This window comes from Alexandromys fortis, unplaced genomic scaffold (assembly GCF_014885135.2).
Source record: "Alexandromys fortis isolate MF-2015 unplaced genomic scaffold, M_Fortis_MF-2015_v1.1 scaffold_78, whole genome shotgun sequence".
NCBI classification, from domain to species: Eukaryota; Metazoa; Chordata; class Mammalia; order Rodentia; family Cricetidae; genus Alexandromys; species Alexandromys fortis.
The window spans coordinates 4,106,527-4,133,709 of NW_026067977.1; the positions used below are offsets into that span (position 1 = coordinate 4,106,527).

The 27,183-nt window shown below is 46.6% G+C and overlaps 2 protein-coding genes across 2 annotated transcripts in view; both read left to right on the forward strand.

Annotated features, from left to right (window-relative positions):
- The window catches only part of Ampd1 (adenosine monophosphate deaminase 1), a 25,026-nt gene extending 15,212 nt beyond the window's left edge, over positions 1–9,814 (forward strand). The window contains 10 exon segments of the mRNA XM_050157578.1: positions 337–466; positions 2,196–2,390; positions 2,667–2,798; positions 3,526–3,689; positions 5,210–5,336; positions 5,517–5,680; positions 6,772–6,892; positions 8,578–8,751; positions 8,914–9,024; positions 9,656–9,814. Of these exon segments, the coding sequence (XP_050013535.1) occupies positions 337–466; positions 2,196–2,390; positions 2,667–2,798; positions 3,526–3,689; positions 5,210–5,336; positions 5,517–5,680; positions 6,772–6,892; positions 8,578–8,751; positions 8,914–9,024; positions 9,656–9,814 (1,477 nt within the window).
- A 2,915-nt stretch (positions 9,815–12,729) lies between these two features.
- Dennd2c (DENN domain containing 2C) overlaps positions 12,730–27,183 on the forward strand; it is a 74,800-nt gene continuing 60,346 nt past the window's right edge. The window contains exon 1 of the mRNA XM_050157569.1: positions 12,730–12,797. The gene's annotated coding sequence lies outside the window, so the exon portion shown is untranslated. The remainder of the gene's footprint in view (positions 12,798–27,183) is intronic.

The window sequence follows — 27,183 nt, forward strand, 5'->3', positions numbered from 1 at the left end:
AAGGTGAAGCATCTGAAAGTGAAGGAAGGCAAGTAAGTACCTCTGTGTCACACAGTGCTGAATCAGGACGGCGCCCAGGTCTACTGCCTCCACAGCTGGGGGCCTCACCTTTGACTGACACGGTCCCCATAGATTTTTAAAAGCTTTCCCACGACCTTCTTCAGTATTATGTCCAATTTTGCTGAAAAGCTGGGTAATTGTAGAGGAACAAACAGTATTTCTTCCCACAACTATTTCCTCCTGTGGGTGAGGCAAGTCCTGGAGCCTTCGAAATTGTTATCAGTTTCCTTACCTGTCCGCATAGATTGACGAATCCCGTGTGTTGACTTTCCACAGTAAGACTTACGCCCACCGGCGTCTGAAGTTCCTCTCCTCCAAGTTCCAGGTCCATCAGATGCTGAACGAGATGGATGAGCTGAAGGAACTGAAGAACAACCCTCACCGGGACTTTTATAACTGCAGGAAGGTGAGTGCACCGCACCCAGGGTGCCCTTAAGGACAAGAAGCTGTTTGCCGATGAACCCACCGCTGCTGCAGGTTGCGTGGACTTTAGTGAAGGCAGGTAGAGCATATCTGGAAGATTCCAAGTGCCATTCTGTTGCTTGTCCAAGAGGGGAAAAAGGCACTTTATATAAAGTCGTGTGTGAGTATGAACTTGGGCAAGGGAGAGGGGCGAGACGGGCACCATGAGTGCAGGTACTCTCAGGGTCCAGACAGTATTGGAGCCCCTGAAACTGGAGTTATAGCAGCTGTGAGCTACAATGTGCTGGGAACTGAACTCAGGTCCTCTGCAAGAGGAATACGCCCTCTTAACTGCTGAGCCATTGCTCTAGCCTTTCCTGTTGATTTTTGAGACATGATGGCTGTGCAGCCCTGGCTGGCTGGAACTCATTATGTATACCAGGCTGCCTTCCGACCCACAGCGGTCCTCCTGCCTGTGCCTCCTGAGTGCTGGGATCACAGCACACACCGTGTCTGGCTAATATTTATTTTATAAATCGGGCATGATAAACTAAGTCTGGTGGCCCATCTTTAATCTCAGTACTGGGGGGGGCAGAGACAGTGGATCTCTGTGAGTTCAAGGCCAGCCTGATTTATAGAATGAAAGTCTGTGGGTGGATAGATAGATAGATAGATAGATAGATAGATAGATAGATGGATAAATGGACGACTTGTCTGAAATCCCAGTCCTTGGGAGGTGAAGGTAGGAGGATGAGGAGTTTGAAGTCATCTTCAGCCACATTTTAACTCAGGGCCAGTCTGGGCTACGTGAAATTGCCTCAAACAGTCAAATAATATTGTACTTATAAATTTTGTTTGTACCATATCATCAATGTACCAAGACAGTTTTCAGGAGTCAGCTCTCTGTGGACATCAAGCTTGTTGGCAAATGCTTTTACCTTCTGAGTCAGCTTCCTGCCATAATTTTGTTTGGTTTTGCTTTTTGAAGCAGGGTCTCATGTGGCTCAGTTTGGCACAAACTGAGTTTGAAGTTTGAAGTTGAACTTTTGAAGTACATAGTTGAAGACAACTTTAAACTCCTGATTTCCTGCCTCTTCCTCCCCAGGGCTGGGATGTGGCAGGGATTACTGGCATGTGCCAGTGTAGCCAACAAGCTTCCTAACATCTTCCTTAACTTCTCTGGGTACAAAAGCTATGATAGTTACATTGCTTCTAATTGTATTTGTGGCGTAGAGAACAAGCTATAAGAATTTTGCTTCAGGGGGCTGGAGAGATGGCTCAGTGGTTAAGAGCATTGCCTGCTCTTCCAAAGGTCCTGAGTTCAATTCCCAGCAACCACATGGTGGCTCACAACCATCTGTAATAAGATCTGGTGCCCTCTTCTGGCCTTCTGCATACACACAGATAGACTATTGTATACATAATAAATAATAAATAAACATTTTTTTTAAAAAAAAGAATTTTGCTTCAATACGTCAGAAGCACATCGGGTGCGCTGATGCTCAGGAGGGGCAAGCATCATCCCTGCACCCAGCTAAACTGCTCACAGTCTTGCACAGGTGCAGAGAGGACGCAAATGGGTCCTTACCACTGGGCCACCTCCATCAGCTGTCAGTCCACACCACCGTCTGTTCCTTCCTCCCTCCTAGGCGGAGTCTGCAGGCACTGTGGCCACTGACCGTGGAGGAAAGAAGGCTGATTGCTGGTTTTTCTCCCTCTGAACGTGCACATAGGTGGATACTCACATCCATGCGGCCGCCTGCATGAACCAGAAGCATCTGCTGCGCTTTATTAAGAAATCCTATCACATCGATGCCGACAGAGTGGTCCACAGCACTAAAGAGAAGAATCTGACCCTGAAGGAACTTTTTGCTAAATTGAAGATGCATCCCTACGACCTGACGGTTGACTCTCTGGATGTTCACGCTGTAGGTTGGGAAGATGCTTAGTTTTCTCACACGGAACCCCAGATGACCCAGTCCCTCCCTCCCTTAGCACATCCCTCTTCACTACCTTGGCTGCTGTGATGACCGGAAGCACCTCTGATGAGTTTTGAGGTTCACCCACTATCGCTCACACTGAGCTTCGTCCTTGGAGCCCATCCTCTTCCCCTGAGATCCACCCTGTTTCACTTGGTCATCTCCAGGGTTATGTGCCCAGGAAACTCTTGTAATCAAAACTTCTGCTCTTGTTTCCTGATTCAGGGACGCCAGACATTCCAACGTTTTGATAAATTTAATGACAAATACAACCCCGTGGGTGCGAGTGAGCTTCGGGACCTCTACCTAAAAACAGACAATTACATTAAAGGGGAATATTTTGCCACTATCATCAAGGTGAGTAAAAAAATACTTAGTATGGGTTCATGAATGAGGAGGAGAGAAGGGAAGACAGGAAAGAAGGAAGGAAAGCAGAAGGGGAGGGAAGGGAGGTGTCTGGGGAAATGTCTCTGTTTCTAGGGTAGAGAAGTTAAGGTGTGATTTAGGGGGTGAAGACCTGGTCTTCAAGGTTTGGGTAGATCTAAGAGCATTCCTTGTGATGCTGTGTTTTAAGAAGCAAGAGTAGCAGGGCTGGAGAGATGGCTCAGAGGTTAAGAGCATTGCCTGCTCTTCCAGAGGTCCTGAGTTCAATTCCCAGCAACTACATGTTGGCTCACAACCATCTGTAATGAGTTCTGGTGCCCTCTTCAGGCCTGCAAGCATACATGCAGGCAGAACATTATATACATAATAAATAAAATCTTAAAAAAACAAACAAACAAAAGAAGCATGTGGGATAGGGGTTATGCCACTGAGGAAATGGGGGTATATACAGCTGTTCTTGTCTTGCAGGCCCCATGGCTATCTCTCTCTCATCATCCTTAGCCTGACCTTTCCCCGAGGTCTCTGTCACATCTTACCAGTCTTTGTCCTTGCTCAGTCTTGGATACTTCTCTTCTCACTCCCTTTCACAGTTCCACAGCTCTTTGGAGGATGTATTTCCCCTCCCTACATCTCATGGGTCTTGACCTCTGGGAGGACTTGTGGGAATTCCTGGCCTCAGACCCTTCTCTTGGCTTTACAGGAGGTGGGTGCAGACCTGGTGGAGGCCAAGTACCAGCATGCAGAGCCCCGCTTGTCCATCTATGGTCGCAGTCCAGATGAGTGGAGCAAACTCTCCTCCTGGTTTGTCTGCAACCGCATCTATTGCCCCAACATGACGTGGATGATCCAAGTCCCCAGGATCTAGTACGCATTTAGGCCTCCCTGAGGGGGCCGGGCCCTCAAGTCTGTCCTCTCCTGCCTCTCCTCTCAACCTGAACCAGAATTTAAATAAATGTCAGCTTTGCTGAAGGGGCTACACTGGGAACTAGCTCCAGCATCTCTCTCTCTCTCTCTCTCTCTCTCTCTCTCTCTCTCTCTCTCTCTCTCTCTCTCTCTCTCGTAAGGTCTTGCTATGTAGCCCAGGCTGACCTAAAATTAGAAATTTCTCACTATATAACTCAGGCTAGACAATCCACCTGTTTCTGTCCCCCGCACGCTGGGATTACAGAACTGTGCCACCATGTCAGAATCCAATTATCGCTGTCTTGTATCCGAACCTTTGCTGCCACTTCTGGCTGATTTTGTAGCCAGAGTGTTTGTCAGCAGTGGTACCGAGGACGTCTACCCCCTCCCACGGATGTGCCGTCACTCCCTGCCTGCAGGAATGCTTTCTCTCCTGTGCGCAGCATCATTGATCTTTTATCTAACTTACATGCTCTCTGCCAACCTGCTTGTGTGCCCTCTGGAAATGCCAGGTTTCGTTCTGGAAATGGAGAGATGGCTCAGCTGGTAAAGTGTTTGCTTCACAACTATGAAGCTTAGATTATGAGTTCAGATCTCTCAAAATACCTAAAAATGGGGATGAGTTGTTATGAGGATTAATGTAACTAATATTTTTTGGCTATTGAGAAAAGTTTCTGGTGCTGGATGGTAGTGGCATAAGCCTTTAATTCCAGCAGAGGCAGGCAAATCTCTGCGTTCGAGGCCAGCCATGTCTACAGAGAGAGTTCCAAGATGACCAGGGCTACACAGAAAATTCCTGTTTGTTTTTTTTTAAAACAAAAAAAGAAGTTTCTGGCATATATAAAGTGGTACAATTTATTGTTACCACAGATGAAGTGTGTGTGTGAGAGAGAGAGGAGACACTCTCCCAGAGTGCTGAAGCTATCAAATTCTAGGCATGCGCCACCACTTTTGTCTGGTTCGTGGGGTACAGGGAATTGAACCCAAAAGTTTTGTGCACATCAGGCAAGCACTTTACCAATGGAGCCGCATCCTCCTCCCCAGATAGGAACTCTTGATAGCAGCTTCCCATTTGCTGTCTTGTGACACACGTGTGTTTGATCGCTGAGATCCCTATGGCACAATTACTATATTCCTCATAGCTGGACTCGGTTGTAAAAGTTGAGTTTTCTTGCCACAGGGAGTTTATAAAGAGCTGGGGTATGTGATCCAATGCCCGTCCAACCTAAACTCCTCCTCATGTGTGTGCGAGGAGACTGTCTGGGAGTGGGTGTCAGATGAACACACTCCTCCTCATGTGTGTGCAAGGAGACTGGGAGTGGGTGTCAGATGAACACACTCCTCCTCATGTGTGTGCAAGGAGACTGTCTGGGAGTGGGTGCAGGATGAACCCACCAGGCCCTTTTCTGACATGTCACAGTTGGTTCTCTGGCTCCCACACAGTGGGACTCCTCCTAAGTTCCCTTTCCTTTCGCCTTTAGTGATGTGTTCCGATCCAAAAATTTCCTGCCACACTTTGGAAAGATGCTGGAGAATATTTTCCTTCCAGTGTTTGAGGCCACCATCAACCCCCAAGCTCACCCAGACCTCAGTGTCTTTCTCAAACACGTAAGTATGACCCTTCGGGCTCTTATTCCTCTCCCAAGCCCGTTGTCCTTGCTGGCCATCACCGACTCTCCCTACTTATCTTTAAATCGACCTCCCCTTTGGAGCTGTCTGAGGAACTTCTCTGCGGACAGAGCCTCTGCCCTTGAACTGAACCCATGGTACGGCTCACTTTCCTGACAGATCACGGGCTTTGACAGCGTGGATGATGAGTCCAAACACAGTGGTCACATGTTTTCCTCCAAGAGTCCCAAGCCTGAGGAGTGGACAATGGAGAACAACCCATCTTATACTTACTATGCCTACTACATGTATGCAAACATCACAGTGCTCAACAGCCTGAGAAGGTAAGTGCAGGAGAAGTGGGGTGGAAGGGTTGCCTTTTTTTTTGTTTTTTTTTTTTTGTTGTTGTTGTTGTTTTTGAGACAGGGTTTCTCTGTGGTTTTGGTTCCTGCCCTGGAACTAGCTCTTATAGCCCAGGCTGGCCTCAAACTCACAGAGATCCGCCTGCCTCTGCCTCCCGAGTGCTGGGATTAAAGGCGTGCGCCACCACCGCCCGGCTGGAAGGGCTGCCTTTTGATACATCTGTGCGTGAGTGTATTTATGTGTGTGTATCAGCGCTGGAGAGCACCTGCCGGGGGAGGGGTCAGAGGGCAGATGTCGGTTCCCTTCGTCCAGGTTACTGAGGCGGGCCTCTTCTTTCTACATACTACATACTAGACCTGAGTGTCTGGCCGTTCTTGTCTCAGCTTTCCTTCTCACCTAGGGGTCCTGGGGTCACAGATGCACACCACTGCCTCTTGCTTTTCTTTTTCTTTTTTAAATTTTTTTTGAAAGATTTATCTATTTTTACTTATTGTGTGCGAGTGTTTTGCCTGCATGTATGTCTGTGCACCATGTATGTGCCTGGTACCCGGGGAGGCTCACACCGACACTGGAGTCCCCATAGATGGTACCCGGGGAGGCTCACACCGACACTGGAGTCCCCATAGATGGTACCCGGGGAGGCTCACACCGACACTGAAGTCCCTATAGATAGATGCACTCATTCTCCGTTGCCTCCTCGTCCCACCATATCCTCTGCTGCCTCTTTTCTGAAAAACGATCGTATTTAGTAAGAATTACGACGAAGATTTGCAGTTTATGTTTTGATGGATCTGTTTGGTGGTTGTTCCCTTCCCAAGTGTTAACTCTGCCAATGGATTTTTCTGTAAATCTCTCTGCCCAGAACCTGGGGTTCCCACAGCTCATCTCTCTGCCCAGAACCTGGGGTTCCCACAGCTCATCTCTCTGCCCAGAACCTGGGGTTCCCATAGCTCATCTCTCTGCCCAGAACCTGGGGTTCCCAGAGCCCATCTCTCTGCCCAGAACCTGGGGTTCCCACAGCCCATCTCTGTGCCCAGAACCTGAGGTTCCCACGGCCCTTTCATTTTCACAGGGAACGAGGCATGAACACATTTCTGTTCCGCCCTCACTGTGGGGAGGCGGGAGCGCTCACTCACCTCATGACAGCCTTTATGATAGCAGACAATATTTCGCACGGCCTGAATTTAAAGAAGGTGAGTTCGAAGCTTTTTAAATTTAATTTAATTTTGAGACAGGGTCTTATGTAGCCCAGGCTGGACTTGAATTTGTTATGTAGCTAAAGATGACTTTGAATTCCTAATCCCCTTGCCTCTGCTTCTGAATGCTGGGCTTTGGGATTACAGGTGAATACCACCACATCTGGCTTAGAGTCTTTTCTCCCCTACCCACTTTGGTTTCTTTGAGACAGGGTTTCTCTGTGTAGCTCTGGCTGTCCTGGAACTCACTCTGTAGACCAGGATGGCCTCAAACTCACAGAGATCCTCCTACCTCTGCCTCCTGAGTGCTGGGATTATAGGCGTGCGCCACCATGCCAGGCCAGAGTATATTCTTAATAGTAATAATAATTCTATATTAGAGTCTGTAACAAATAAATCATTATGGTCCATTTTCAGTATGATCTGTATTTTGAGCTCATCAGTGAATCAAGGATGAGCAGGAGGCACTCGGCCCCTGTCTTCCCTAGCTAGCAGCTGGCATCTGATAACCTGAATGCTTTGTACTTTCTCTGTAGGGTTGAAAAGTCCAAGGTATCAGGAGAAGGGGGACAGAGCAGCTCTCAAGCCCCAGGAGGATGGGGAACTTGGGGTGAGGACTATGCTAGTCCAGTGGAGAACCAGCCCACGACACAAAGGGAGCAGGACATTTTCAAATCATAATCAGGGACTACAGAAACCACAGCCATTGCTGTCTCTTCTCTAGGTTGTTATCTAACTTTGCAAGGTTGAAAAGGAACAGCTTCAGTTTCACTACTCTGAGTCTTTAGCACCCTTATTATGAAATGAGGGTCACTGAGCATGAATCATTTGGGAGGGTTACTTAGGTAGCTCATTCTAGGAGTTTCTCTGCTGCTAAGGGTTTCTTTCAAGGTTACCTTGCTAGTCACCCTCGGAGAAGAATGAATTCACATCTCCCGACTTCCATCTTAGAACTCTGGCGGATAAAGTCAGAGGTTGGCTTGGCTTCCCTGCAGCTACTTTTTGCCAGGTTTCTTGTTGTAGCTTGCTTTAAAATGTCTCTTGTGATAGTCATAACTTTCATGTAGCCAAAAAAAAAAAAAGTTGGTTTCGGGGAGACTCTTTTGAGCTTTAGTTGTCTAGATCAGACCATCTAACTTTGATAACTTAATATTCAAGTTTAAAGAACTGATTTTATCCAATGCTTCTGGAAGCCATAACAGAACATTTAATTTTCAGTATTTACATTGAAATTACAATCAGCCTGGTTAAGAGCAGTGGCTGCTCTTCCAGAGGAACTGGGTTCAAGTCCTGGCACCCACATGGTAACACACAACTGTCTGTAACTTCGGTTCCAGGGTATCTGACACCTTCACACAGATACATGTGCGGGCAAAACACCAATGCACATTAAGAAGAGAGAAAGGAAAGAAAGAAAGAAGAAAGGAAAGAAAGAACAAAAGAAAGAAGGAAGGAAGGAAAGAAAGAAGGAAGGAAGGAAGGAAGGAAGGAAGGAAAGAAGAAAAGAAAGAAAGAAAGAAGGAAGGAAGGGAAGAAAGAAGGAAAAGACAAACTATAACCACTCTGTAGGATTTAAGACACCTTTGTGGAAAGCTAAACCATAGGGTTGAACAGGGACTTTTAAGATTTCTAGGGTCTATCCCTTTTCACCATCCTCACAGTCGCTTTTCCTTTCTTTCCAGAGTCCTGTGTTACAGTACTTGTTTTTCTTAGCCCAGATTCCAATCGCCATGTCACCATTAAGTAACAACAGCCTGTTTCTCGAATACGCCAAAAATCCTTTCTTGGATTTCCTCCAGAAAGGCCTGATGATCTCGCTGTCAACCGATGACCCGATGCAATTCCATTTTACCAAGGTACACGCCGAAGCGTGAGCAATGCAAGTGTGTTTTGCGGCGCCATCACTCCCCACCCAGAAACTGAAAGTCCAATCAAGGCACTTCTTCCTCCTCTTTACGTAGGATGGTAGTGTTTCTTTTCTAAGGCACCCCTCTCCTTATTTACATAAATAACTGCAGGAGCCCCTGATGGAAGAATATGCCATTGCTGCGCAAGTCTTCAAGCTGAGCACCTGCGACATGTGTGAGGTGGCCAGGAACAGTGTCCTGCAGTGTGGAATTTCTCACGAGGTAGACTGGATTGTAGCTGACTGCCCTTCTGAGCATGGGGGTCTAGCGATCTACACATTGAAAAATTAGTGGAATGCCGGGCGGTGGTGGTGCATGGCTTTAATCCCAGCACTAGGGAGGCAGAGGCAGGTGAAGCTCTGTGAGTTCGAGGCCAGCCTGGTCTACAGAGTGAGTTCCCGGACAGGCTCCAAAACAACCGAGAAACCCTGTCTCGAAAAAATAATAATAATAAAGAAAAGAAAGAAAAAAGAAAAATTATTGGAAATGAGGGGCGTGAGGAAAGACATGGATACATGAGGAGAAGCTGATGCACAAGCCACATACAGTTGCTATGATAGGGACTAGAAAAGACTATTCTGGGCTGGGGATTTAGCTAAGGGAGTGGTAGAGCCTGGAAGGCTCTGATTTGAATCCTTGTGCCTCCCCCACTGAGTTCTGTCCTCTGGCCATGTCTCTCAGGAAATAATACATTTGATTTCTCAGGGAACATGCACACAGAGGCACCAAATGAATGGCTTGCTGTTTTTCCTTTGGTTTATGAGTAACATGAAGATTACGGTGGAGGATGTGATCACCGTCTATCTCAGTGGGAAAAGGAGACATTGAGCTTTCTCCTCCCGTTGTCTTACAGGAAAAAGCCAAGTTTCTGGGCAATAATTACCTGGAGGAAGGCCCCGTTGGAAATGACATCCGGAGGACAAATGTCGCTCAAATTCGCATGGCCTATCGCTACGAAACTTGGTGTTATGAACTCAACTTAATTGCGGAGGGTCTCAAACCAACAGAATAAATAAAGAAACTGGATAACGCTGTGAGTGGGGTTTTCACTGAGTCTGAACCCTGTAGTACCAGTTATCACGACCCTACTCTTAAATAAGGCAAGCATTGTATTAAGTGCTTCACTGATATTTCATCTACTCAGTTCCTTTCCTGCCTTTGTACAGTAGATATAATTTCTATTTTAGTGATAACGAGCAAATGCGAATTAGCTAAAGTCCTTTGTGAGGGACAGCGGTGGGGATGTAAGGTTGTGTAACTACAGAGCCTGCACGACTTTCAGGCAGGAGAGTTATCAGAGGTAGCCAAGGACACAAGCCAGTGAGCCAATGCTGAGAGACGGTGGGCTTTAGGACTATAGAAACAGAACACAGTTAAGGCACTTGGATCCATTGAAAAGTTCCTTGACAAAGCTTAAGTCTATCGGGGCTTTCTTCCACAAAGTCAGACCAGATATGAGAAAGTTTAGAAAACCGGCATCTCTGAGCAGAACCGAGGGAAGATTTACCCTAGCTGGTGTTATTCTTAAAAAACGATGAGAGAGCTGCTGCAAACGGTCCCCGGGCCGGCTGGCGGAGGGAGCCGGCCATGAGGGCGGCTACAGGAGGGCACGCTTCCTTGGCCCACGGTGGCGGCAGGTAACAGACACGTAAACACAGGAAATAGCCATAAGTATTTATTAAGGAAGGGGGAGAAAGAAAGACAGAGAAAAGAGATAAAAAGGAGAGAGGAGAGATAAAAGAAGAGAGAGAGAGAGAGAAAACGCGTGCGCACGCTAAGGAAGCAGAAAGAGAGAGAGGGACCCAAGATGGCGATGGGAGGGTCAGAGGTTATGGGAGTGGGCGTGGCTAGGGCAGGGACCCAAGAATAATAGCTGGAGACTTCAGCTTGCTGAAGCAGGAGAGGCCTGCGAGGTACGGTGGTGCACGCCTTCAGTCCCAACACACTGAGGCAGAGGCAGGCAGATCTCTGAGTTCAAACAATCCTGGTCTACAAGGTGTGTGTCAGGACAGCCAAAGCGCTACACAGTGAAGCTCTGTCTAGAGAGAGACAGAGAGACAAGGATAAAGATGCTGGGTACTTCAGGTCAGGAGATGCTCAGGTCCTCCGGATTCCATTTGTTCACACACAGCTGTGTTGCCATCTAGTGGTTAGGTTGATATTTCACTCAGTTTATTTAAAAAAGTAGTTATAGACCAAACTATCAGACACCAAGAGCGAAAAGATGGTTTTCATTCTCCTTCAAGCTGATCACCCTTGAGGCTACAGGATATGTGAAAAGGGAACTCCTCAAGACACCTCAGAATGTAGTGAGAGCAAATTCATGCATGTTTTCCCTTTCTGCACAGGTAGCAGAGAGCTTAGGTGTGTCCCTTAGGACATGTTTGTACTGGGGTGGTGTAAGACTCCTCTTCCTGGTTTCAGAAGTTAAAAATTCGGTTTGGTGAGTGCTTATTTGCTAAGAAGCTGATTTTATGTTGACTTCCTAGCCACCAAAATAATACAAATCACTTAATATTATTCTCGGACTTACATTGTAGTAGGACAGTTACTATCAGAGCCAGCTCCATCCTAACCATGAGAGGGCAACAGAATACACACGGGAATTCATTTATTCTGCTTGTCTTGGAATCCCAGGTTCCTTCATTCTGCCAAAGAACCTTCCTGGATGCAAAGTTCAAAACATGAATTTCAAAAACACTCCTTCAGTTCCGAATTTCATCTTGTACAACTTATCTGGGATACTTTCCAAATCGATTAGATTCAAAGTCGGTTGTGATGGCTCACGCCTGTGCTGGCACTCCGGAAGAAGGGGTGGGAAGATGAGAAGTTTGAGGCAGGCCAGCCTGGGCTACACTGTGAGACGCTATAAAAAATAATCTATAAAAAATAATAAGACACACATCTATGTATAAAGAAAGATGGCATACACTTTAGGGAAGGGAGTGATGAAGTTCAGAAAGACCAGTGTCTATAATTTATTCCAAACAAGATTCACACTATTTCCTCACTAGATTTTTTTTTAAAGGTACTGTCTGTCGTTACTTCTCCCTCACCAAATCCTTTTATTGTCCCTACCTCATGACTTCACAACGGATTGGGACATGCTGCCTTTTTTGTCATTGCTAAATTGGCTGGTGACAGTCACCCGTGATGTGTAATCAAACACCTCTCTGCGGCAGTCTTCTATTTTAGTACTTCTGTGTGAACAAGCGAGGGAAACTTGGTTACCAGACACAAGGTCTGATGGGGTGGGGTGGGGTGGGTGGGGCGGTTAGATAGTGCTGGGAACTAGGCTCCACTCATCCCAGTCTCGCAGAGTGAAACTGGGCTACTCTGGCAGCAGGCACCGAGCCATGTGCATACCTGAGCAAGATCGTGTTGCCGGCAGGAGCGCTTAAGCGTGAGTCTTAACCGGGTGTGGCGACCTGGTCGACACGGGGAGTGGGCATCCAAAGCATCCGGCTGGGGAGTCCAAACCCGGGGCCAGGTGCGTTATTGGCACATTCCAATAGCTCAGTAGGCGCCCTGTACACCTTTATCTTGGGGGATCTCTACTAACTAATGTTCCCAAGGAATGTTTGCTCACTGAGTTGCTTTATGGTTTTCATAAAGGAGGTGCTGTTTGCTCCTGATACAACTAGGCTCTCCCTCGAGGTGCGAGTCCGTCGCGTGTGGTTGGTCCGACAGCAGATCCGGAAACAGAGTTTTGGCTCCGCCAAGCTTGGGCCAAGGTCGCAGCAGGGAGCCAACGAGCACTCTGGCGCACCAGAGTCGGGGGGCGGAGAGACCGCCAGGCATGGGTTTTGGGCAGGGTGCAGAGACCGGGGAAGGGCGGAGCCTGTGGGTGGGCGTGGGGCGTGTCCAGGCCGAGAAGGGGCGTGTTCGGGGGCGGGGACTGCGATCTGCGGGGGCGGGACGAAGAGGCCAGAGTTGGATCCCAGAGGCCACAGATGCGAGTATCCTTGCGGGAGTCGGTGTCGCGGCCCAGGCAGGTAGGCGATGGGATGCGGCCGGCCCGGGAGTGAGGCGGCGGGGCCTCGGTCTCTCAGCTGTTGGCGTTGCCCCTGGGGGCGTCCCGTGTGTCAGTGGTCTCCAGGGAGCTGGGCACTTTGGGCCAAGGGAAGGCGGGTGGCAGCCTGCGTGAAAGCCGCAGCCGCAGGCGCTGTTGGGGGCGCGGGCGGAGGAGCCGGGCGCTCGCCACCCGGAGGAAACGCGCCTCTCAGGCGGTCTTGAACTTGGACGTGCCCGGACGGTGCACTTGAAACAGCGGTAAAGAGTGTATGCGTGCTCTTTGCCTCCAAACAGTCTGGCAGGCTCAATAGTGGAAGTCGTCAAGTAGTTTTTTTAAGTAAAAAACTCAACAGTGGGCCTGGAAGTACAACTGTGGAGTAGCCAGGAGAGAAGATGATGATTAGATTATGAGTCAGTAGGCTCCACTCTGGAGCTCCGGCCCACAAACAAAACGTCGCACCTCCGCCAGGGCAACTTTTTCCTTGCTTGGTTCCCATAAGTGTAAAACTGGGACGCCCATGGGTGTTCTCATGGTCAAAGGACAGGAGTGACCGCGTTCAGCAGATGTCAGGCATTGTTTGATACACATGCACACTGGAGCACGTCTAGTCTGTGAAACTACTAAGTGCTTAGCGTTCAGTAGGCGACCTGCACACCTTTATCTCAAAGCTGCTGATTCGCCTACAGTATGTTAGATAGGTTCTAACTTCTGCCTACTATGTAAATAAGCTATTTACGCTTCTTTTCCACACAATCACCATTGTTTGGAGAGCGGATCTATTCTTAACTGAGTCATGAACTTTTCTAAAATAGCATACTATCTGTATAGTGTTGTGGAATCATTTGCCATGAAGTTTGTACCAATCAGAGAGACTCTTTTCCTCGGCCTTAGATAAATAGTCACTGTTGAAGATATCTGACCGAGTGAGCTGAGAGCATTGCTTCAAAGCAGGACTTAAATTTGTTTTTGTAAATTGAGGGGCTCCTTATAGGAAGATCTGAATCTTCTAAAGCAGTTAATACGTAGCTGTGGGTTTTGTACAGTTTTTATTATAGACGGCTATGTCCTTTCCTTGTACAAATTAGGGGGAGATGGGAAATTAAAAAAAAAAAAGGAATAGCAGGCTGTAACCAGGAGGTTTCTACTAGGGGTACTGACGGGTGCCTGGAGTCGTTTCAAAGGCAGAAACCAGGAGCTGCAGTAACCATCTCATGGCCTTCCATTAGTCTGTCAAATGTGGCAATAGACTTAGACTTTTTTTAGACTCGGAAATATCAGTGCTTTTGATGGAGAGCTGTAGGCAGCCTCTTTCCTTTTCTAATTTAAAATGTAAAATTAGGGATGTGGATGTAGCTATTGGTGATGTATGTACCTACCACGCACAGAGTCCTGGGTGCAGTCCCAGTACTTGGTAAACTGGGCATAGCGGTTCACACCTCCCACCCCAGCATAAGAGAGGTGCACATTGGGGTTCAAAAGCTCAGGCCATTGACTGTATGGTGAGTTTGAGGCCAGCCTGGGTATATGTGTGACTCCACTACCATGCAGAACAAAACAAAATTAAAAATTCCTTGTATTAAGGGTTAGAGAGATGGCTTAGGGTGTAAGGGCACTTGCTGCCAAGTCTGAAGAGCTGAGTTCAGTCCCCAGGATGTGTAGAAGGAGAGAACCAGCTCCTGCAGATTGTCCTCTGACCTCCAAATGTATCCCACCACATTGCCTCCCCCCACAAACTAATAAATGTAATAAAAATTTATTTATTATATGTGTGGGCACACAGGGCACATGTTTAGAGGGGAAGAAACAATTTGTGAGACTTAATTTTCTTCTTCTGTCCTGTGGGTTCTGGGGTGTGAGTTCAGGCTCCATGGCAAGCTCCCCGCCCTGCTGAGCTGTCTCGTTGGCCCTTCTTTTCTCTTGCTTTGCAGGTTGAATCTAGGGTCTTGTGACTACTAGAACTCTACCACTGAGCCACACCCCCAGCCCCAGCTGGAAGTCATATAGTTATTACTGTTTGGTTTTTCGAGACAGGGTTTCTCTGTAGCTTTGGAACCTGTCCTGGAACTAACTCTTATAGACCAGGCTGGCTTCGAACTCACAGAGATCCACCTGCCTCTGCTTCTCTAGTGCTGGGATTAAAGGCATGCGCCACCACTGCCTGGCTGAAATCATATTACTTTTAAATGATCTGTAGCGGTCCTTTTGCTATAGGTACTGTATACCATAGTGGAATTAAGTGGAGGTCTAGAGGGGAAATTACTAGTAAATAATTTTGTGCTCTTTTAAGAGTTTTCTTTGTGAGGCTGGAGAGAAGACCCAGTGACTAAAAGCACTTGATGCTCTTCCAGAGGACCTGAGTTCAGTTTCTAGCACACATGTCTGGTAGTATACAACTGCTTGTAACTCCAGCATCATGGGATCTGATATCCTCTTCTGCCTTCCAAAGACATAAATGTAGTATATGCTTACACACACATATATAAATATAAATATAAATATATATATATAAATTGAAAAATGAAATTTATGCCCTGGCAATGCTGAAGCCTGTATATGACAGCTCTGTTGAACTTGTCCATGTTGGGTTTCATGGTCTAAGTTGATGAGGATGACAGACCAGGTCTCTTCTTCAAGAGAGCACCAGATCTCATTGCAGATGGTTGTAAGCCACCGTGTAGTTGCTGGGAATTGAACTCAGGACCTTTGGAAGAGCAGACAGTGCTCTTAAGCCATCTCTCCAGTCATGTATATACACACACACATACATGTAAATAAAAATAAATCTTTAGTCCAGTGTAATGGCGCATGCCTTTAATCCTACCACATGGGAGGCAGAAGAAGTGTATCTCTATGAGTTCAAGACCAGCCTGGTCTACATAGTGAGTTTCATGCTAGCCAAGCTATTATGATGAGTTTTGTTTCAAATAGAAAAAAAAACTTATAGAAAAAGTTTTATTTAAACCTTTTCAACAATTTAGTGGGAAAATAGGTGTTTTGAAACTTTTGTTTTGTTTCTGAGACAGGTTGGCCTTATGTAGCTCAGGCTGCCCTCAAACATGCAGTAAATTCTATCTAGATCTGAGAGCTAGGATTGTGGTGTTTGCCACTAAGATTGTCTAAAACTATTTTTCAAACCAACTTTAAGCATGTTCTGCATAATGAGTTTACTGAAAGTTTATTTGTTGATCTTACAGGTCTAACTAACACCTTGTATTTGTTTTACTTACTGAGCAACTGTCAAGGCATAGTTGAGAACCTACACTGTTGGCACGCATGGGAAGGAGGCCTCCTTCCTGGGAGCGTATGTGCTCCTTCTGCTGAGGGGGCTAAGAAAGTACTGGAAAGCCATTTGGAAAGCTCAGCGCAGGCAGCGTCCTGAATTCATTCTGTGTATTAGCTTTTTAGTCCTCACAAAATGTACCACTGAGGGATGCTGTCACCATGAGAGGCACAAAATGTACCACTGAGGGATGCTGTCACCATGAGAGGCACAGGGAAGATGAGTGACCGCCTGCCACCACGTCAGGCGGCGGAGGTGTCAGGCTGCAATGGTCCTGAGCTCAGTGCTCAATCTCTGCCATGGATTGAGTTCAAATTCTGTAAGACACAGTGAAATCCACCAGGTATTTAAAAGACAGAATTTTTATGAATCTCAAATCAGACAGGCAGAGAGAGAGAGAGAGAGAGAGAGAGAGAGAGAGAGAGAGAGGGAGGGAGGGAGAAGAGGAGGAGGGACAGACAGAAAAACTGGTATTACAAGATATAGAGGCATGTCCAAGCTACAGTTTAATTATACTTTGTATGTAAAACTTTTTTTTTCTTCTGGTGAATGACATGGGATTCTCCTTGTTTTTAAACTCCCAGCCACTTAGGGCATTATCTTAGCAATATAAGATGTGTCTGTTTTCAATAAGGAGTTTAAAATACCTGTTCGCAAACCATGACTTAAATGTTAGAAGCCGGAGAAGAAATGTCCCAGTCATGGTGGTTATACCTGCACTCCTAGTGCCTGGAAGGCTAAGGCAGGAAGCAGGAAATTTTGTAGGCTGAGTTGGGCTAAGTAGGGAACTCTGTCCCCAAACAATAAATAAATAAAGTCACTGTAGTTTTAGTATTATAATAGAGGTATAAATATAATTGAACGGGAAACAATGTGGTAGGGAGGAGGGCTGTAGAAAAGGTTGAATCAAGTACCATATTTGAATTGATTTTGAGGGATGGCTAGGAGTTTGCCCAGCTCGCGGAAGGTATGGATGAGGGCCAGGGCTCTTTGTGACGTACAGTAAGTTCAAGAAATGCGTTCTGGTTACTAAAGTCAGAGGTACAGAGATGGGTGGTTGGGCTAAAAATAATGTAGAAAAAGAAAATTGCAGAGCATGGTTGTTTATTCCATTAGATCACTGCAATTGCTAGGTAAGTGTGGGGGTAGGCCCCCTGACTTGGAATAAAGAAATGACTGATTAAGTTCAGCTCGGCAAAATCTTTCACTGTAGCATATGGTATTGAAGTTTTTTTTTTAAATACTTTTTAAGTAACATGAATTTTTAACAAATACATAGTTTAAAGCTATGATTCGGCAGTGGCGGGGGGGGGGGGATGAGTCTGTGGACACCAGTTATAGGAGAGAATCTGTGTGAGGACCTCGCAACTGAGTCTGGAGACAATGGAGACCCAGAGAAGGGTCAGCAGTAATTAGACAAGATTACATACTGATGGTTCTGTGTGGTGGCTGGATTGAATGAAGCCAGGCAGAAGGCAGGGAGATAGGTTTGGAGGTTGATAAGATAGATAGGCCAAGTTTGCTATTGAAGTACTCCTGGTGGGGCAGATGAGAATCCGGAGGAAGAGGAGAGGGCAGCCATGAAGACAGGGGATGGGGAGTGTTCGAGAATCCATTAGCGGAGGAGCAAAAAGGGCAATGACTTTGTTTCTTAGCTTGGAAAACTCAGTGACTACAGAGGCTGGCTTTATTATTTTTCATGGGAGGGATGATAATTGTTTCCATTCTGAACCTGTTGAGTTTGAAGTGTCTGTAGAGCAACGAGATGCAGATGTCAGGCAGGATCCAGAGCCCAGGATGAGGGTAATGGGTGACTGAGATCTCAGAGGTAACCAGCTGAGGTTGACACCGGTACCCAGACTCATTCAGGAAGAGAGCTTGCCAGTTGTCAAAAAGCATTCAGATGAGCTTTAATGGAAAGTTAAACAACTTTCAGGCTGAGATGTAGCCTGGGTGCTAGAGGGCCTGTGTCTCTCGGTTGAAGCCCTGCAACCAGCCTTCACTGGACTAGGTGTGGTCCTCGCCTGGAATCTTAGCACCCGAGAAGTAGAGGCTGGGGAATCTGAAATGCAAGGTCATCCTGGACTGCGGAGGAGTTTGAAGCCGCCCCTCCCCCCCCCGCGCGGGCCCTTTTTTAAACAAAAAACAAAAAAACAAGCCCTTTCAAGTATTTTCAACGAGAGACTGGGTGTAGCTCAGTTGGTAGTGTGCCTGCCTAGCCTGCTAGAGGCTTTAAGTTTGATCCCAGATTCACAGAAGCTGGATGTGGTGGTAAAAATCTGTACCCTTAGAATGAGGTAGATGGAGGTAGGAGGGTCAGGAGTTCTAGGGCGTCTTCAGCTCTACAGTGAGCTCACAGCCAACTGGGGCTAGCAAACAAACACTTGGGGGGCTGGAGAGATTGTTGAGCAGTTGAGAACACTCGCTGCCACTGTGGAGACCCTGGCTTCCGTTCCCAGCACCCATATGACACAACCGTCCAGGGAGTGTGATGCTTTCTTTTGGCCTCCCACGGCACTGCACACACGTGGCACATTTATATACATACAGGCAAAACACTCGTACACATAAAAATAAGCCCTTTAGCTGGGCAGGGGTGGCGCATACCTTTAATCTCATATCCTTATATGATTATCTCAAGGATAGCTTAGTATACAGAGGGAGCTCCAGGCTAACCAGGGGTACACGGTGAGACCCTGTTGAAAAAAATGGTTCCTCACCTATGTTGTTGGCAGGTAATCTGAAGGTTTGTTCCAGAAGACATCAAATTCTTGAGATTGGTTCTTTATTTACTCTGAAGAACGATCTTTTGTATTGAGACTAAAAAACTTCCACTACTGCGCGTGTTGCTATTTTTACCACTTTACGGCAGCTCATTGTTTCAGCCGGGATTTTCAACCCTCACCCAATTAAATGCAAAAGAATGAAACGGACTCCTAAGTGAACCCGATAAGCACAGAGCATTGTCCATGTGTTCTCCACACTGGAGGTAGGAGAAGTTGCCTGTGTCATTACGGTGACTCTTTTCTGATTTTAGTTCTTACATGATTTATGTCGGAATTGAAAACAATGATAAGATAATATATGATTTAAACCATATGCTGTTCTTTCTAAGGTGATGGAAGTTACTGTTTTGTGAACCTTGTGTGTGCGTGTGTGTAAAACCACAGCGGCATTCTCTTCTGCTGTTGCTGCCCTTACGCGCAACTTGTCTTTGATTTTTCCCACCCCACATCATGGCTGCCCTGTCGTCTCCCACCCCACATCATGGCTGCCCTGTCGTCTCCCACCCCACATCATGGCTGCCCTCCGTCGTCTTCCCTTTTGCCTCCTTTCTATGTGTTTGCTACTTTCCCAGAACTTGCTTTCTCGCCACAAACATCCCTTGTCTTAGCCCCTTAACCGAGACTTCAGACTTGCTGTTTTGAGACAGGGCCTCCTGTAGCCCAGGCTAGCCTTAAACTTTGAGGCATCCTCCTGCCTCAGCCTCCTCCAGAGCTCTGGGTTAGAGTGTGTGCCTCCACCCTGAGCCCAGACTCAGCTCTTGCTGTTATCAGGTCCTTGTCATTCTGTGTGCACTCTTGAGAAGCAAGGCATTCCCCCATTTAAGGGTGGTCAGTAATTTTCCTATCTTTGGTCCAAGTTTATTTTCTTTTTACTGTGTCCAGGTTCTGAGAGAGTTTAAGAATTATATAGTTCAGCCTCTCTATGAGTCATGTTCTCTAGCGTCAGCTAAGGACCAGTCCCCTGTCTGTTCACCACAGCTCACCGCTGAGCAGCTCTTAAAGATCGTATCCTGAGGTTGAGACAGGAGGCTCAGAAGTTTAAGGTTAGCCTGGGATACTACAGTCAGGGTCTATCTCAAAGTAAACAAACAAGCAATTGGGCTATTTCTCCGGTAGCCAGGCCTTTAATTCTTATCATAGATACTCCCTTTTTACTATAGTAGGGCCATATGACATGAACAGAATCAACCAACTTGGTCTCATGGCACACACATTTTCTCATCTTCCACTTCTGAAAGAACTGCCACCGTTCTTTCTTTCGCGAGCCCTTCCTTTCTCCCCCTTTCCTGCATGTTCTTTCTGTTAGGAATATTCTTAAGACAAGCCTCTCTGCCGACGCAAATAATTCCAATCAGACAAATTAGACCCAATAAAAGATGCCCGCGTTTAATGCAGCGCCCCCAGGTGGCTGGGGAAGCATGGCAAAGAAGAGACAGCAGGGGAGACCCCATAAAACCCAGAGACCACAGGTTCATTCTCTTGGCAGCAGCCTAAATGGCCTGTGGGAGTAGTCCTGACCCTCCCTGGGGAGGGGTCACTGCTTGGCGGGCTTTCTGGGAGGTGGAGTCCAGACCAAGGCAACTCCCAGGGGGAGGGGGCTTCCAAAGATGGATGCCGGGTATTACATTTTATCTTGTTCCTCTCCTTCCTCCTTCCCCTTAAGCAGCTGTTCTCAGTCTGTGGGTTGTGACCCTTTCACAGGGGTCACTTGACCTAAGACCACTGGAAAACACAGATATTGACATTAGGATTCATAACAGCAAAATTACAGTTATGAAGTAGCAACAAAATAATTTTATGGTTGGGGTCACCACAATATGAGGAGCTATATATTAAGGGGTTCCAGCGTTAGGAAGGTTGAGAACCACTGCTCTAGAGTTTCCAGAAACATAAGCTTTCCCCCAACTTTCAAATGTTCTACTTGAAGTCGTTCCCTTATTTTTGTTTTCACCGTATCTTTTACTGACTTTCAAATAAATGTCATATCCATACTTTGTCCATCTTCCTCCTCGTTTGCTGTCACCAGCCCGGGTCATCTGTGTTAGTTACTTTTCTCATTGCTGTGACCAGATCTCAGGCCAGAAGCAGTGGGTGAGGCATTTTAGCTCCCAGTCTTTGGGGATACAGTCCGCCATGCTCTGGAAGACGTAGCTGCCAGTGTGTGAGGCACGTGTCACACAGGTCTGCCCTCAGAAAGCAGAGGAGACAGGAAGTCGAGCCAGGCTTACCAAACCATAAGGCCGGCCTCCAATGACTCACTTCCTTCACTGAGGCTCCACCTCCTAAAACTTCCATAGTCTTCGAAACTGCACCACGGTCTGGGGATGCTCAAAAGTTGAGCATAGGGGGACAGTTTACACTGAAATCACACCACCATCCTTTTGAAAACCTTTATTTTATTCCCTGTGGCCACGTGCATGGACCCTGCCTCAATCCTTAGCTGTATGACATGAGTCTTTAAGGACCTTTCCTCCGGTGACAGCTGTGACCATGGCTCCCTGGCTTGCTTTCCCGTTAACTGGTGGATTCTAATCTGTGACAGATGTTCTCGGAGATCCCAGCTTTTACTAATGCCCTCTGTAGGGCTGGGGCTGGAGCTCAGGTGGAGCACTGTGCAGGGCTGGGGCTGGAGCTCAGGAGTGGAGCACTGTGTATGGCTGGGGCTATAACTCAGGGGTGAACACTTCTGTAGCATGTGTGAAGCCCTGGCTTCAAACCCTTGTACTCCCCCCCCCCAAAAAAAGCCCCTGTGCCAGTGGAATCACGTGCTCTTGCTTTGTGTTTTCACAAAGCCTAATTGAGATACTCCTACCTCTCCAAGCCTCTGCTTCTCCATCTCTCCCCTCTTGACAGATAATCCTGCTTATTATTTCAAAGCAGGGAAGCTGTAGAAGCCCTCCGCTAGAAGTTCCTAGTCGTGTACCCCTTAAGCCTGCAAATCTGCCCGCAGCCCTCGTCCTTTGCTTGTCCACACTCCTGCTCCAGGGGAAGAGCAGCCCTGCTCCTGGTGACTGCGCACCTCTCCAGGTCCCACTGGAGGTCCCTGCCTTCTCTCCCTTCCGGGCTTCTGTTCTCTATCCTTGTTTCTTCCCCCTTCCTTCCTGACGCCTTCCCACCCAGGTTTAAATATAACTTCTTTCCTGTGCTAACGAGAAAAGTTCTCCTGCACCCAGTGTTCCTTCCCAGCCCTCACTGTGTCGTCCCCTTGCTGCCGGGTTGGGTTAACTCCTTGAAGGATTGTCTACAGTTGCTGCTCCCGAGCTTCATGGCCCCATCCACTCCTAGTTCATTGCCATCTCACCGGCAGCATCCTCCTTACCGCTCACCAGGGTCCTGATGACCAACAGACACTCAAGTCTCGGTCTTTCTGTCTTCTTGGCTTCCATAATTCTGAACACTCCTGTGATCACTCTGGGCTTTTGTCTACTTTTGTGATTGAGTTACCGTCTATGATACATATACACTGAGTCAGAATGCCTGAGAACTGGCCTGTTCTGAATTGGCAGTGTTTCTGGAATTTATGAGATACTAATTTCAACAGAGAGTGATGACTTATAAAAGCAATTAAAAACAATCGTATTTATATAGCAATGAAGAGTCATATGGTACAGAATGAATGAGTTTGAGCCAGATGTGCTGGCATGCACATGTAATACCAATTACTCTAGAGACTGAGGCCGGAAGATTGCAAGTTCTAGCCCAGCCAGGGCTGTGTACTGGGGTTGAGAAGTTCACACAGAAACCATGAGATACCTTTATTACCAGAGGGGCTAGAGCTCAAAGGCAGCAGTTCTAAGTGGTGGGGAGATCAGGAGGAGGGACTAGATTCCTATTTGCTGCTGAGAGTGTAATTTAGTCCAACTGCTTTGGAAAAGTACTTGGCAGTGTGTTGTAGTAATAGACCCACCCCATAACATAGCAATTCTAGATAATAGCAAAAAAAGATTATGTCTATCAAAGATATATATAAACTTTTGATAACAGCTTTTTATTGTGTGATGCCAGGAATCTGGTGTGTGTCTGGCACGTGCTAGACAAGTAAGTGAGCTCTACCCCAGCCCTGCTTGTCAGCAGGGGCCAGGTCTATAGACAGTACACATACACATCAGCAGGACAGGAGACATACAAAAGTAAATGCTGGCATTTTTACCACTAAATAAGAATTCTATACAGCAACAACAACAACAAAAAAAGAAAACCCCTCCTATATACAACAAATTAACCATACAGATATTATTTTGTACAAAAGAAACTCTGCAAAAAAGATACATACCAGAGCTGGAGAGATGGCTCAGTGGTTGGGAGCACGCTCTGCTCTTCCAAACCATCAGAGTTCGATTCCCAGCAGCCACATCAGGTGGCTCACAATTACCTGTGACGCCAACTCCATGGCAGCCTGACACCTCTAGCTCCTGTGGGCACCGGCACACATGTGCATACACCCACACAAACACACACACACAGAATTAAAAATAAATCCTAAAAAAAAGAAAGATGTTCTGTATTTTTTAATGAAATATAAGAAGAGTAAACTCTAAGCCGTGGATAGAAGCAGAATGTTGGTTCTCTCTGAGCCTTGGTTACTTGCCAGAGTCCAGCTCCAGTGGGGTTCAGGTCCCAAAGAGAAGGTGTGGAGTTGGTGAGGGGGGATAGAGACAAGATCTGAGGGTGAATCAGGATGGCTGCCCCTTTATTGAAAAAAGGATACACCTTTCCTTCCTTCCTTCCTTCCTTCCTTCCTTCCTTCCTTCCTTCCTTCCTTCCTTCCTTCCTTCCTTTCTTTCTTTCTTGACAGAGTTTCTCTGTAGCTTTGGAACCTGTCCTGGAACTCGTTCTGTAGACCAGGTTAGCCTCAGACGCACAGAGATCCACCTGTCTCTGCCTCCTGGGTGCTGGGATTAACACCGTGTGCAGCCGCCGCCACCACCACCCAGCTAAGGCTACACCTTTTATACTCTACAGTTGCACAAAGGATTAACTGGGAGAAAGGGAGAAACGAGCTGGGGTGTGGCTTGTGATGGGGGATTGAGAAAGCCAGCGTTGACCTTGACAAATTATAGGCACCAGTCATGTGTTAATGGAGGGCCAAAGGTTCCTCTTACCAGAGCTTTGGCTCCCTTTTTAGCAAGCAGGAACTTTCTTAAGCCCCTGAGAGAATAGGGGGGTGTCTAAATACCTGGCCTTGGGAAAAGGACTTTGTTGGGGACACACACACACACAAGACCAGGCACTCTATTATAGAATATTGTAGGTTTTTTTTTTTTTTTGGTTTAGTTTATCCAAATAGCTTAAGTTTAAAGTAAGCAAAGACAAGGCGAGACAAATTTTTCTGTGAGCCCGAGTAGACCTTAGGAGAGTATGAATCCTGACTATCAGATGTACCTCACTATCAAGGCTGTGTCACTCACCTATCTAAACCTAGCAGCTTGGTGTTCACTTCTGTGGGAACAGGCAGAGTTGTCACACTGTATGGTTCCACGGTGGCAGGGATTTTTTCCAAAGAATTCTTTTGTTTAAAGAGGCTGCCATTTTATACATTTTCATCCTTCAAGGCCTGCACAAAATTTCCCAAAGGAAAAGGCATAAGGAACGCCTATAGACATAGCGAGAACCGCTACAAATGGAAGTGAAGGGGAGCTGGAGAACTGAGCTCCACGAAGTCGAAATGCTGGGACGTTGTCAAGCAGCAGTAAGCTGTGTGGTCCGCACCAGCTACTGGCGCCCCAGCAGTTAGAGCACTCCTGCATTTGCTTAGGACCTGGGTTTGGTTCCCAGCACCTACAGGGTAACAGGCAACCGTGTGTATGGATGACCTAACCCCCAGTTCTGGCCTCCATAGGCACTGCCTGCACATGGCACACACACACATCCATGCAGGCAGACGCTCATTCACATGAAATAAAAAGAAGTAACCTAAGAAACGGCTAGGCGTGTGAAAAGTGCTAACACGAAGGTAATAAAACTAAGTCACAGCTCACTGTACTGAGCTGCAAAAGCCACGTGACCACAGTGGGGTCACCTAGTCATCATTCTCTGCAAAAGCCACGTGACCTCAGTGGGGTCACCTAGTCATCATTCTCTTCTCACTCTGAGGGAAACGAGAGCTTTACCCCTCACCACCACCAACCATGTGAGAAGAGAGACTGGACAAAGGACAGGTGTTAGTTGTATGGCATCCTAGTTCCTATTGGTGGGGGTTAAGCACATAGATGCATGTGTGTACTTTAAAACAGAATCTATAGAAAAGGATTCTGCCTAGAGAAATGGTTTCCCCTATTGTATTTGTGTCTCCTTCCATATTGGCACCCGGATCTCTCACTCGTCCTTCTTACTAGTTGTGCAATATCCAGTCAGGGTGCTGCTGGTTGCTAACTTTGTGTGTTAACGCATAGATAACCGGGTGGAGAGGCTGAGATGCACCTGACAGTGCTCTGCCGTGCACTGGCCCTGACAGCTCACACTTCTGTCAGCCCACATGGTACATCCCCTCTCACTCTGTTCTAGCTCCAACAGCCCGTGCTGGAGCATCCTTTCCGGGAGTACCACCGCTTCTGCTCAGGAGAGCATCTCTTCTACACAGAGGCTTTCTTCACCCTTCCCTGGCGTGTTGGGGATAGAGATCTACCTTCTCCAGTCCATCTGCTGGATTTAGGGCCCCACTGTTCAGGGAGAGAAGTGCTTTTAGTAACAGTAATAACTGTGATTGTTTCTAAATGATGTTGTGAACCTGAAGGTATCTGATGTATTGCAAACCTAGTAGTATGGTAAGGTTTCTAGTGTTCTAAACGGTAAGTTGAGGGAGTTGAGACATTTGTCTGATGACCAAGTAAAAAAGTGTTCCTCGTGGGGCTTTGATTTTCCCAACCGTGCTAGTTTACTTTCTGACGCTATGACATAAACACCGTGGCCAAAAGCAACCTGGGGAGGAGAGGGTTTATTTGAGGTCATAGTCCATCATCTATAAAATTCAGGACATGGATTCAAGCAGAGGCAAGAGCCATGGGGAATGCTGCTTAATGGCTTGCTCGGCCCTTTCCTTCATCCCTCCCTCCCTCTCTTTCTCCCTCCCTCCCTCCCTCTTTCCTCCTTCCCTCCTTCCCTCCCTTCCTTTTCACCCAGGAACCTCCTGCCCAGGAAGGCTGGGTCCTCCCACATCAATCATTAATCAAGGAAATGACCTACAGACATGCCCACAAGCCAGTCTGGTGGACAAAATTCCTCAATTGAGAGCCCCTCTTCCGAGATATATTTAGGTCTATGGAAGTTGACAAAAAACCCAAGCCAGCATACCAAGTGAGATGAAATATACAAAGAACATGTAATTTGGGAACGTGAGTTGAAAACTGTGAACTCTGTCTTCCAGCTTTTAGCTTAGAGCAAGACAGGAAGTTACATGTTATAATGGATATAGACTCATGTTTTGGGGTGAACTCCTTATGTCTACAGTTCAGAAATCTTGAAAATTGTCATCCTTTTATGTAGCTTTAAAATGAAAAATAAGAAGATACAATTATAAATACATCCTAATTACAGCTACATAAAAATAGTCTCATAAAAAAAGACCAGGAGGAAACACCAAAATATACCAGTGATTATGTAGGTGGCTAGAAGTACAGCTGTCTCCGGGCCATCAGGACTCTCGACATTTCTAAAAATAATATTAGTGTGACTTGATGACTTTAAAAATGTTGCACGTTATTTACTTATTTATTTGTGTGGGCACCCATGGTGTGCGTGCAGTCTGAGGACAATCTATGGGAATCCATTTCTTCCTCCTACCACGGGGCCAGGGGCTCTGACGCAGGTGGTCAGGCTTGGTAGCAGCACCTCTACCTGCTGAGCCATCTCTCCAGTCCTACCCTGTGACTTTTCAAACTTTCTAAATTGTATCTCTGGAGTGTCTGGGGAAAATTGCAGTCTTCCAACACAGTGGAAGCGAGGGTTTTGGTGACTTTCTAGTGCTGTGTTAAGTGGCCATGTTCCAGTTCAGGGCAGCTGGTGCTGGCTTTAGAGAAAGCTTCTTAAGGGTAATTAGATAAAAAGATTAAGATTTGCTTAATTATCTTTTCTAATATTGAGTTAATGTAATGAAAATCTAAAAGCTTTATGGTATTAAAGTTACATTGTATATAATTTCCCACCTTGTAGTTTATAAAACTTCCTGTCTGATGAAACTTCATTTGGTTGTTTTACCTAAGACAAGTTTTGTTCATTTACTTGCTCTATTTATTTATTTATTCAATTATTTATTTATTTATTTATTTAGTTTTGTTTTTGTTTGAAACGGGGTTTCTCTGTAG